Raw genomic sequence first — 12368 nt, 5'->3', positions numbered from 1 at the left:
AGCTGCAGGATCCGGCGTGGCAGGGGAGAGGAAGTCGCACGTGGCTTGCATTTAGTTACGTCTCTGCATTTTTGTCTTCATGTGCGCTTTTGAGAGACAGAGCGTGAGCGAAGGAGGGGCAGAGAGAGAGGGACACACAGACTCGGAAGCAGCTCCAGGCTCCGAGCTGTCGGCACAGAGCCCGACGCGGGGCTCGAACTCCCGAACCGCGAGATCGTGACCTGAGCAGACGCTTAACCGACTGAGCCGCCCACACGTGGTGTCCCACACGTGGCTTTTCAGTGCCCTGGCCCCAAAGTTTCCTGTATCTCTTTCATGCCAGCCCTTCGGACGGAATCATCCCAAGACACTGCCCGTGTACAAAGGGTGGGGAGTATAGAGGAGAACGGAGCTCTTTGGGGTGCAGTTTTCCTTTGAGGCCCACCCACCGATAATTCCTGAGAGCCTGGTGCACGATGACACCTGGCCTGGCCTAAGCTGCCAAGCAAACACCGGAACCCCAGGGGAGGTGATGGTAAGCCGGGAGCTAACAGGAGAAACCACCAGCTGGGAGGGTCATGCAAGACTGTGGGTACACGGGGAACAGCATGTGCGAAGGCTCAGAGGTAAGGCGCTTGGCCAGGTGGAAATGGAGGGAAATCTGCTCCTCCTCGGCTACAGGGGGAGCGAGGTCTCCAACCCAGGCTTAAGCAGAGAGAGCCCCTAGAAATGTGGGTCAGCGCGGACGGGGACATAACACGTCTGTGTTCCTGAAGCTCCTAGGGGCTGCTGTGGAGGACGGTGAGTGGGTGGCTGGATGGGAGGCCCAGACACCCCTGGGAACCCTTCTGGAGGGAGATGCAGGGTCCCCGGGTGGAGTTTTGGAGGTGCTTTTTGGGGGAGAGGACACTTCTCTAAGGAAAGCAGACCTCTTGGCACGATTGGGGGTGCTTATGCTGGAGGGGACAGGGCGAGCAGGTGGGGTCAGAGTCCCCGTGGGGGGAGGACAAGCCTGCCAGAGACTCATTGCTGTTTTGCTGTGAACTACTGTGTTCTGGGGGTGGGGGGTGGGGGGGGGGAGGGACCCGATCACTCTCGGGAGGGCGCCCTGGGCACCGTGGGGCTGAGCAGCATCCCCGGCCCCCACCCCCTTGGTGCCAGGCATAGCCCCCCACCCCCAGTCACAACGACCCGAAATGTCCAGATTTGCCATGTGCCCCCCCGGGGGTGAAGTTCACCCCCAGGTGAGATGCGCCCATCTAAAGCGATAGGGCATCTTGGGAAGGGCGGAGAACCCCACCCCTCGATGGCACAAATGGCCGGGAGACCCGTCTCCGGGAGATGAGGGGACAGGAAGAAGCGGTCCACGACCACCCCCACTCCCAACAGGGCGGTCAGTGGCTTTGAGGAGATTCTCAGTGAACGTGGACTTAAGGCTGGGTCCTTCCAAACCTCTGCAAGACGAGCGGGGGCGGGGGCGGGGGCGGGGGCGGGGGGGGGGGGGACGCACAGAACCCTCTGCTATTTCCAATTGCTTTATTACACGTGACAAAGATCGCCGGCCTGATCGCGCAATGCGAAGAGACCCGGCTCGCCCACCACACCCCTCCACCGTTATGCCTCCACCTTGCTGGGGGAAAAGGACAAAAAAAAAGAAAAAAAGGATCCCGAGTCAGGACAACTGGTACCAAGCCCCTCAGTAGGTGACCTGGTACACAGAGGCGTGGTCCCTGGACCCCGTGACAATCAGGCGGTTGTTGGGGGACACATCACAGCACAGGATGGAGGAGGTCTCGGGTACCTTGGAAGGCAGAAGGCCAGCATGAGCTGAGGGGGCTCACCCTCCCCGCCCCTCACCTCTGCTGGCAGTTCAAGCCTGGTCCCTCGGGGGGCCTCTGCATCAGGACCCCTGCGTTCAGCTCCGAGACCTGAACGCTGCCCCCCCCCCCGGGGTACCTGGAGCTCCAGGGCCCCCGCGGGCATGCTATAGACGCCAACCAGGTCGTCCGTCCCGACGCTCACCCACCACTGGCCTGGGAGGAGGCAGAAGGGACCAGTTTGTGGGGGAAGTTGGCATCTGAGGGCAGGGCCCCTGGGGGTCTGGGACGCAGAGGTGGCCCCCCACCTCCCTCTTGCCTCTGTGGAAAGCATCACTGAGTGGTTCCTGCTGATGAAGGGTGTTGGGGGGTCAGGAAGGCGAGTCTGGGGACCACAGGGGACTTGCCTGCCCCTTCCTGGCCACTCACCGAGGGGGGAGAACTTCAGACCCAGGATGGTGCCGTCCTTACACCCCACCATGTGCTTCTGGCCCCCTCGGGTGGGCTGCAGCCACTGCTGGCCATTGGCTGTGCCCACCAGCACCCAGTCCTCCTGGGGACTAGGGGACAGGCTCATTATCTGGGGGGCAGGCGGCAGGGAAGAAGCTAGTCAGGTCCCAGCCTGGCCCAAGAGGCGGACAGGGGCACAGGGACCCACCCTGGGGGCTGACCTCCTGCCAGCCTCCCGGCTTCGAGGGCCTAATGAGCAACTTCACACTGTGGGCCTCAATCTGCTCATCTGTAAAGCAGGTCGGTTCCCTCTACCTTAAGGGCTGACTGCGGAGACTAAAGGGGGCTATGAGCACCTGAAACAATATGAAAGTGTCTCATGCTCTTGGGGCTGGAAGGGGGAGAACATCTCTAACGACCCTCTTCCCGCCGGCACCACTGAGACGTGGGGTCCCATCCGGCCCCCTTGCCCCGACATCCACCTCCTTCTCTGTTCTGAGACCCAGCTACTACTACCTGGCCGACCAGACCCTTCCCAGCCCGCACACCTGAGACTCAAACTGGTACTCCTGAGGCTCTCTGGCAGCCCTCAGGTCCCAGCACCGCAGACAGGTGTCCAGACCCCCTGTCCAGACGTTCTGGTCTTTGACAGCAATGCTCTTGGCCCCATTCGGGTGGCCCGGCAGGTCCCTGGCCAGAAGGGGTATTGGGAGAGGGTCAGGGCTGAGACTCTGAGCCTTAAGCCCCAGGAATTCCCCTCCCCCACCGAACCACACCCGGGTGACAGATGGGGAAACCGAGGCAGGCAAAAGTGCCAGGACTGGGTTCTGAGGAAACCCAGCCAAAGTCTGAAGTCAGGCCTTCAATGCTCTCAGATGCAAACGTAAGTGGTCCAGGGGTTTCTCTGCTTTGGGGCTGCTGGATCCCTACTCGGGCTTTCAGGATGACTCCGCGCCCCTCCCCCCCCCAGGCCTCACCTGATGACACTCTGGTCCCGTAGGTCCCAGATCCTGACTGTGCCCTCCGTGAAACCAGCCAAGGCCAGGCTGTCCTCAGGCTTGGAGGCCAGGGCCTGGCAGGTGAGGCCCGCGCAGGGCAGCTCACCACTCACGTGCAGGGAGGGCGCGGTCAGGTCCCACACGCCCACGCCGGCCAGGTTGTGGCCGCCCGTGAGCAGGGTCGTGCTGTCCGAGGACAGCAGGCAGGTGCGCAGGTAGGCCCGGCGGGTCTGCGGTGGGCAGAGATGCAGGGGACCGTCCTCGTCCTCCGCGGCTCTTTTGGCTCCCGCAGGCCCCGCCCCCAGAGCCAGCCCCTCCCTCACCTGTACACACAGGTGGCTCTCGGGATACCTGTCCTCCACCACCTGGCTGGCCAGGCTCCACACTTTGACACCACCCCTGCCACAGGTGAAGGCGTGTCGCACGAAGCTGCTGACAGCCGCGGCCAGCACGGGCTCCCCGTGTTCCAGCGTCCGCACCTTCTCCGTTCTGTGTGGGATGGCCCCCTTCTTGGATTGCCAGGGCAAGGCGTCCGGTCTCTCCCACGTGTCCTCAAAGTCCTCAGGGTCCCAGCATCTTGGGAGGGGAAGCCCCGGGGCACCAGCCTACTGGTGAGCCTCTCCGCCCGGAGGGGACCACCCCTCAAACCCGAGGAGCTTCATTCTTTTGCAGACGTTGGGGTTCTCAGGCCTCGCTTCCCCCACGGCGCTACCCATGCCCCCTCAAGTATTCTCCCTCTCCTAGAACCAAACATCACCCCCTTCCACCTGGAATGCCTTGCCCCATCCTAGCAAACCCCTACTCATCCGTCAAGACCCTAACCGTTACGCCCCTTCCCTCCAGGTAGCCTTCTCGTCCCCAGCTGGGCTCCCCCAGCCTCAGACCACAAGGTCAGGACTGTCTGCACCCCGCTCTAACACCCTCTTTCCATGGGAGTCCTTTCTGCAAAGCCAGAGCCAGTCACGTGGGGAGGAACAGTGATGCTGGCCTGACGGTCTCCGAGCTGCCCCTTTCCACCCAGATCCCTCAGCTCTGGTTACTGAGGACGGTAATACGGTGGTGGGGAAGGGGAGGACACACCCACATCCCTGGTCCCCTCTACCTGCCAGGGACAGAAGTGCAGGTGGGAGAGTGACAGATACTTACATGGGCTTCAGGAAAGGGCGGGCTCTCCCAGCAGGCTCCTGTGGGCGGGACCAGGGTCGCCCTCAGCTCCTTCCGCCCCAGCCCTCCCAGCCTTCACGGAGGCCACCGCTCCGGCTGGGGCCTCCTCACCTGGGCCACTCGGGAGAGCATCCCGTCCGCCTCGGTGCCTGGCTCTGTGCTCCCTTCGTGGGAGCCCTCAGGGGAGCTGAGGGAGGGCACAGGTGGGCTGAGAACTGGGCAAAGACAAGAGCAGATGAGTGGCGGGTGTGGGTCCTCGGGGCAGGCTGCCCCCCCTCCCCGCACTGGGATTACCCAAAGTGTCTTCCATACGCGGTTCCGGTCCTGAGTAGCGCGGTCCCAGGTCCTGACTCTCCTGCCCGTGGGAATTGGGGCGATCAGTTCAGACCAGAAGACCAGCCCAGGGTCAGCCTTAGACCCTGGAAACCTCAGGGAGGCCCAGGCGGTAGAGACAGCACTCGCCAACAGCCCCAAGTCCCGTCCTGGGTGGGGCTACAGTCTTGGGACACAGTCCTGAGTCCCCCGAGGGCATGCGCGGCTAAGGACCGAACCGGAACCCAGGACCCCAGCACCCAGCCCGAGGGCCCAGTCCAGATCACGGCCAGCCAGGAGCCCAGCCCTCCAGGTACCAGTCACTCACCAGGCCTGGCGCCTGCTCTGTCACTAGGACGAAGGGGGGGGGGGGGCAGGAGGACAAGGTTCAACCGTGCTGCCCCCCCGGACAGCCCCCTCCCTCCCCACCCCCGGCCCCTCGCCCGCGGGAGGCTCACGTGCGTGCTGCAGCCGCTCCCCCTTATCGTGGGTCCCCGCGAGGACCTCCCAGAGCTGCTCGGTCAGGACGTCCTGCCAGAGCCGGGGCTCCGGGTCCCAGGACGCCGGCGTGTCCGGCCGGTGGGCTGGGGCGTCGTCCACCCCCGAGCGCCGCGTGAGCCGGTCGGAGGACCTCGCGGCCACGACATCCTCGAAGTGCGGCCCCCGGAGACCGCAGCGCGGCGGGGTCGGGAGCGCCGGGTGCGGGGAAGCCTCGGGGCTGGGGGGCCCCCAGGAGTGCCGGTCAGCCAGCCCACCCGAGACCTGGCTCGAGGGCTCCTACAAGCACACGGTTGGGAGGGGTGGGAGGGGGCGCCCTTGGCCCCGAGCCCGTCCCCCCCCCCACCTCGAGGGCCGGGCACCCACCTCCCCCGGCTGGAAGCCCCGGGGTCGACTCCAGGTCTCCATGGTCCGCAGGAAGTTTTCTGCCTGGAGGGGCAGACGCGTCCCAGCTAAGCCTCTGCCGCTGGACAGCCCCGGGGCGCAGACCTCCTCCTGCAAGGGTCCCTCAGTGTGCGAGGCGGGGACACACTGCCTGCCTTGAATGGTTCTGGGCGGATTGATTGGTGGTAACACAGAGCCCTCGGCTCTAGTTTTAACTAGACTTCTGTTTAGTTTTAAAAGCAATACATAACGGCATGTGTGTGAAGCACGGCACAGAGGGTGAAGAAAGTTCTTCGCACCCAGAACTCAGCAGCAGGTGGTAAAGCCTAACCCTAAAGGCCAGTCAGTTTCATAAAATGGTAGAAGGTAGGATCCGATCTGGTCCTCACCCCAGGACATATGCCCCTCTGCGTGGGGACGTGTGCGTTTGCTTAAGTGTTGGAAGCGTATTAAGAAATCGACGAGGGGGACGCCTGGGTGGCTCAGTCGGTTGAGCGTCCGACTCTTGATTTCCAGGCAGGTCATGATCTCACGGTTCATGGGTTGGAGCCCTACGTCAGGTCTCTGCTAACAGGGAAGAGCCTGCCTGGGACTCTCTCTCTCCCTCTCCGTCTGCCCCTCCCTCTCCCTGTCTCAAAATAAACAAACTTAAAAATGCAATTCCTCCAGTCTCAGGCAGGTGCTCAACAGCCAAGCAGGACAGCACAGACCCCAGAAGCAGGGGTCCCGAGAACGTGCCTGCGTCCGGGCTGCGGGCAGACCAACCCTCTTGGCCACTATTCCCAAGAATCCGTGACGGGGAGCCCCCCCCTCGTGGTGAGATAAGGACCTCGATGGGAACAAAGTGCAGCTACATTTAGTCCAGTGCCAGACTAAACACAGCGGGAATGTTCTAGACCTGCCCGTCTAACGCAGTGGCTGCTGGCTTCGAGTGGCTACCGGGCACTTGAAATGTGGCTGGTGCCACGTGTTTAATGTCAACCCAGCTCCCGTGGCCTCCCGGAGAAGACGGCGTGGAGCTGGTCTTGGGTCTGTGGCTGTGCCAGCAGCGTCCCTGCCTTGTCAACGCGCACCCCTCCGTGGTGGGCACGGAGAAGCCGCCCAGAGTTGTCTGGCCCAGGGCAACCTCCAAAATCCTGGGAAAACGCTCTGATCCATGAAGAGAGAGAGCCGATAAAGCAGTACGGTGTGGGTGCCAACCGTGGTCTGTCCTATTTAACAGGAGCTACTGGCATTCCCGTTTCGCAGACGAGAAAACAGAGGCCCGGAGAAGCAGAGGCAACTTCTCAAAGTCAGGACGGGGCTTACCTGCTTCCATCTGGAGCCCGGTCGGGCAGGCAGAATGGTGAGGGAGGGGGCGGGCAGCGGGACCCCCTCCCGTGGCCGTGGGCTGGGGCGGCCTCCTGGGGCAGCCGGTGATGGGTTCCCCAGCTGGGCCTCCCAGCAGCACGCGCCCAGGGGAGCCTTCCCCAACTCGCCCTGGCTCGTTAATCCGCAATTTACTGGCACTTGAGTGCACTCAGCATGGAAAGAGCGGCTCCCTCCTGCCTGCTAGCCGGCCCTCCCTGGGGAGAGGAGCTGGCTGGGCCAGCCTGCTGCTCGGGATTTTAAATGTGCAGCAAGGAGGCTGGGAAGACAGGGAGCGGGAGACCGAGGGGAGAGGACACAGGAGTCTCTGCGGCACTACGCGGCCAGCAAGGGTTCTAGGGATCTTCCCCTGAGTGGGTGTGAGGGGGGCTCCTGGCTTGAACAGCAACTCTCGGGGGGGCCTTGTGTCCCCTACATCCTTATACTCAGCAAGTGCTGTAGGGATCCCCCCAAATCCACAATCTGATTAGTTCTCACCAGCAAAGCATTAAGTGACCGCCCCACCCAGATGGTCCCGTTCTCCTGCCCCGCCCCCACAGTCCATCCTCCAAAGGGCGCCCACGAGCGCCCAAGTCAGGTCTGCCCTTCCCTGCCTGCCGCCCTCCAAGGCTTGCACCACCCCGTGGGAAAAGCCAAGTCCTCCCCGAGGCCCCCGCAGCCCTGCACCACCTCCCCTCCCTTCCTCTCGTCCCTTTATCACTAGGCTCCAGCCACTCACACGGGCATGGTCTTGCCCCAGGACCTTTGTCCCGGCTGTGTCCTCTGCCCATTCCGCTCCTCCCATCCTGGACATCCGCACTCCCTCTCTGGTCACCTTCCCAGCAGGCCTTCTCACTCCCACCCCTGCCCTCATGTCCCCCTGGGCGGCTCGGTCCCATCCCCGCGCCTTGCCCAGCCTTCACCATCCGACACTCTTGTTTACCAAGCTCTCATCACCCCAAGGGCACAGGTTCGTCTGTGTCCTTCTCTGCTATTTCCCTGGCGCCTGCAACCACACTTGGCAAGAAGGCGATGGATAAGGAGCTGTTGAATGAATAACCGTGTTCCGGTTGCTTCCTGCCCTCCCCCCCCCCCGCCACCCCCCCCATCAGTCTCTCCCTGTTCTGTGCACTGCCCACCCCAGGCCCTGCTAAGTTGCAGACACGGACCTGGCCTTCCGCCAGTCACATCTGGCACAGGCAGAAAGTCCTGCCAGCACCCAGGAGAGAGGGGCCAGGTGGCGGAAGGACAGGCAGGAGTGGAAGACAGGCTTCTGCTCGGGCACGGAGCCCTGTGCTGGGAGCCCGGGCCCCCGTGCAGACCTGCCCCCCACCCCCAAGCTCATGTGCGATCCAGGCCCTGAGAACCCTCAGGCGCACGGAAGGCCACAATCCGGGTGTGCCTGGCACATGACAGGCCCTTTGGGGCAGAAGTGACAGACCTGCAAAGTGCTGACTGAAAAGGTCCCCGGCCTCCTCTGAGCCACGCAGGGACCTGGGAGCAGGCCGGGGACGAGCCTCAAGAGGATGGGGGACGGGCTCCGACGTGCGTGTGCGTGGGGGCTCCGGGTCAGGCCGCCCTCCTCTGCCCACAGCACTCCAGGGCTCCCACCTCCTTCGGGGTGAAAGCCCACGTCCTCCCCACGGGCCCCACAAGGGCCCCCACAACCTGCCCCTGTCATAGCCTCTGTCTCTCCCCCCATTTTTCCTGTCTTTCAAGGAGGGGCATCCGCACCCCAGCTCCTGGTCATCAATCACTCACCTGCTTGTGATGTTCCTGGAGACCCTGTCGGATCTTCTGGAGCTGCAAGGGAACGGCAGGGATTGCACCGAGGTGGGGGAGGGGTGGGGTGGCCAATGGAAGCGGACAAGAGTAGGAATCGAACGCTGTGCGTGCTTCTCCCCAACTATGTGATCCTGGATAAGGTGCTCTACCTCTCTGGTCACTACATCTATCAAATAGGACACCACCCACCACACAGAGTGGGAGCTAATCAGGGACACCCTTGGATTTCATTCTTATGGTGAAGTTCAAAGACTCCCCAGAACCGCAAGGCCCTACACACCTGCCCCTGTCCGTGTCCCCTCCCTGCCTCCCTCCCTCTCTCCCTGCTCCAGCCACAGGGGCCTCCTGGCTTTTCCTCCTCCAGGCCCATTCCTAGCCCCAGGGCCTTTGCACAGGCTACACCCTCAGCCTGGAATGCCCTTCCCTGCTCTCTCTGGATCGAAAAGCTCCTTATCCTCCCTATCTCACAGGGAACATCACTTCCTCCAGGAAGCCCTTCCTGACTATCTCAGCTCAAAATCTTTACTCCCGTCCACCCCCATCATCTTCCGGCTTCTTTATAGCGGTTACGGCTTATGAATCCGGTTTCTCCGTTCACTTCTCTCTCTCCCCCCGCCTAGAGGTGCCCTGTGTCCAAGGAGCTCGCCACGAGTCAAGAGTGTATACTTAGTCAAGTTAAAGATCCAGTTCCTCACAAGTTCTCCATGGGCCGCGTGTGGCCGGTGGGGTGCCATATTGGGCGTCTTTGATATAGAACATTCTCCTCATTGCAGAAAGTTCTAGAAGACGGCACCATACTTAGCGCATACCCTCCCCAGGAGCAGGGGCTCCTGTTACCTATCCTTCAAGGATGAACTGGCAGCCAAAGAAACGCGTGGAATTTCTAACTTTTGCAGCGAGGCCAGGATTCACGAAGAAGCCCCTTGAAGAAACTGGCCCAAAGGAAGCAGGAGTAGGCCCAGGAGGGGGGGGGGTCCCCAAACCCGGCTCGCCAGGCCGCCCGGGGGCCGCCCGGAGGGGCTCACCGCGTGGTACGTGCTCTCCACCTGCGCCGTCAGGTGAGGGGGGAGCCTGAGCGGGAGAAAACCTCCGGTGAGACGAGCCTTCAAGCCCCGCCCCCCAGCCAGCCCCGCCCCCGCCCGGGGAGGCCCCGGAGGCGGCGTCAGGAGACGCGATCATAGGTCTTGAAACAGACAATCGAGGCAAGTACATTCGTGCTCAACAACACAACTCGAGAAAGTACGCGGGGGCCCGGACTGGTGTTGCCGGCTTTCCGTTTGCTTCGGGCTCCAAGGCGGCTCCCCGCCTGCCATTACTCGTTCTGTCTTTGGGGCGAGGGGCTCCGGGGCCACCGAGAGCGCGGACGGGACGCTCTCTCCCTCCGGGGGCCACAGCGGGACCTCCAGCCCCTGAGCGCGGCCGTCACCTGGGAAACTGCCGCCGGAGCTGATCCAGGACGTCCGGGGAGTTCAGTTCTGGAGAAGCCTGGGGAAGGGGAGAGGAGGTAGATGAACCGCGGCCTCCCGCCGCCCTCAGGCCACAGCTCCCATCCGCGCCTCCCTCCCCGCCCCCCAGGGGGTGGGCTGGGGCCTCCTGAAACCTCCAGGGGAACGCGCTTTCTCCGGTCACGTGAGTCCCCACCCAGCCCCCCTCACCCCGGGAGTATCTCCCATTTTGCAGCTTGGCCTCAAGTCTCAAACACGGACTCTCTGCAAAGTCCTTGCGAGAAAGTTTGCCCACACTGTTGGAAAGGGCAACGGAAAGGGCTCCAGAAACGACTTCTGGAGCAAGGGGCTTCTACGTGTAAAATATTAACCAGAGATGCTGCAGTCATGTGTTGGTCACCTGGGGGATAAGAAGCAAGTGTAATTTACAAAGGGCCTTGGCACCTGTCGGGAGGTGTGACCGGTTAGCGCCCCCAGCCTGAAGGCCTGGCCACTTGCCCGTGACCCTCCAGCAGGAGCAGGACAGCCAGGTTTGAGCCCAGCTTCCAGGAATAAGCACCCACAGGGGTAAATGCCTCACCAGGCCCTCCTCACCAAAGTTCCTGGGGGCCTCCTCATGCCTTGAGGGTGCTCCTGGGGGCGGAGATCGTCCCAAGAGGTCATCTTCAGGCAGTAGCCACAAGGACTTTAGCCAGGAGACTCTAAAAGCGACCAAGTGATGGCAGGTCCTGAGGGCAGAAGGCCAAGCAGCCAGGGACAGAACCAGCACCCACCCCCCCCCCACCCGGTCTCCCCTCCAGGACCCAGGCCTGGATCCCCATCACCTCCCTGGCCTGAGCACTGCATGACCTATATCCTGTGTTCAGTTACCAAACGCCGGGGCCTCCAGCTGCCCCGACGGATGCTGGGCCGCATCCAGGGGCCTCATCCCATGGGCTGGGAGGGAGATGGTGTCAAACACGTACACCCCCACCAGCTGCTGCCAGGGCTGGGGGGCCCCCCCCGAGAAGGACGCTAAACTTCAACCTCAGTTTTGAGACAGTGTGAGACAAATTTGAGTACGGGTGAACATCACTGGCAAGGGGTTTTGAAGGATGCGTAAGAGTTGGCCAGGGGAATTAGGACGTCTCAGACGCGAGGAAAGGGACCGCTCTCCACCCCAGTCACTCCTGTGGCACCAAGCCCCCTTTTTTACTTGGCTTCTGCCCCTCACCAGCCTTCCAGCCTCCTCCCCAACCCCGCGGACTCTGGGGCCCTCCAGGAGGCTCGCCTGCCCACTCACCTCCCTTAGGACGGAGGCCCAGAACAGCAAGAAGGAAGCTACGTGGGGGGGTGGGGGGGGGCAACCAAGTTCAGGCTGAGAATGAGCGCCCCTCCAGTTCTCCCCTCGTCCCGCAGCCCTTTGACCCCTCGGGCCCCGCCCCGGCCCGCCCCGGCCCCGCCCCGCCGGGCGCCACCTGCACCACGAGGACGATCAATGAACGAGCGGCAGCTGCACGTGGGCTCGGACTCCGCGGGCGGCCGCTGCAGGCTCTGGCCAATCGCGAGGCCGCCTGCCCACGTGGCCCACGGCCGCTCTCGCTGATTGGCCGGCTCGCCCCAGCCGCCGGCCGGGCTGTCAATCAGCGCGCCCGGCGCCGTCGCTTAACCCTCGCGGTACCGCTGTGGGGGGAGGGCAGCGGGCAGAGCCGCGGGCAGTTTGGGGTCCAGGCAGGGGCGAGGATATTTAGAAGGGTCTGGGGCTTGGGGTCAGAGGGTGCGACCTGGGAAGGAGCTGGGCGGCGTGTAGTTGCATGGTTTAGAGAGGATCGTCTTTAGCCTTGCCCGGGAGTGGCTTGTGGCTAGGGGTGGGGCTGGGCATGGGGGCCGGATCTTTCGCACTCATTCCGGTCCTCACACGGGGGCTGATAACGTTTTTCCCTCAATATTAACAACGTGCAGTGCAGACGAAGGACGCTTCAAGCCCCCTTAATGGGGACAACGTAACAGGTCTCTTTCACCCAGCACCAAGCCCTGGGCTCTGTATTTTTGTCAGTGAATTTTCCCAACTGCCCTCCCCCGCGCCCCGCCCCCCCCCCCAGCCCGGAGTCTGAGCACCAAAAGCGGGAACTGCAGAGGCCTTGACTCTGGTACAATTTTTCAAGGCCAGGGTAGGAATGGGTCATGGGTATTCCAGGCTTGGGATGGTA

The 12368-nt window shown here is 62.9% G+C and overlaps 1 protein-coding gene across 1 annotated transcript; it reads right to left on the bottom strand.

Moving 5' to 3' along the window:
- Positions 1-1675: 1675 nt before the first annotated feature.
- TLE6 (TLE family member 6, subcortical maternal complex member) lies at positions 1676-10842 on the bottom strand. Its single transcript, XM_047094711.1, has 16 exons — positions 10774-10842; positions 10161-10219; positions 9760-9805; positions 8711-8752; positions 5585-5713; positions 5179-5497; positions 5049-5071; positions 4703-4763; positions 4520-4623; positions 4391-4428; positions 3568-3820; positions 3224-3474; positions 2795-2936; positions 2226-2376; positions 1936-2012; positions 1676-1780 (listed from the first exon to the last, which is right to left on the bottom strand). Exons 1-16 carry the CDS (start codon positions 10840-10842, stop codon positions 1676-1678), a joined length of 1869 nt encoding a protein of 622 aa, XP_046950667.1.
- Between the last annotated feature and the right edge of the window lie 1526 nt (positions 10843-12368).

Source organism: Lynx rufus, unplaced genomic scaffold, assembly GCF_022079265.1.
Source record: "Lynx rufus isolate CCGP_SWC_20201006 ecotype Redwood Valley unplaced genomic scaffold, mLynRuf1.p SCAF_4, whole genome shotgun sequence".
In the NCBI taxonomy this organism is placed as follows: Eukaryota; Metazoa; Chordata; class Mammalia; order Carnivora; family Felidae; genus Lynx; species Lynx rufus.
This window is presented reverse-complemented; position numbering and strand designations above follow the sequence as displayed.

Coding starts and splice junctions, on each gene's coding strand:
- TLE6 (XM_047094711.1), bottom strand. CDS start 10,842: ATGACCTCTTGGGACGATCTCCGCCCCCAGGAGCACCCTCAAGGCATG. Junction 5,714..8,710: donor TCCAGGAACATCACAAGCAG/GTGAGTGATTGA, acceptor GGACCCTTGCAG/GAGGAGGTCTGCGCCCCGGG. Junction 3,475..3,567: donor AGAGCCACCTGTGTGTACAG/GTGAGGGAGGGG, acceptor TGCCCACCGCAG/ACCCGCCGGGCCTACCTGCG.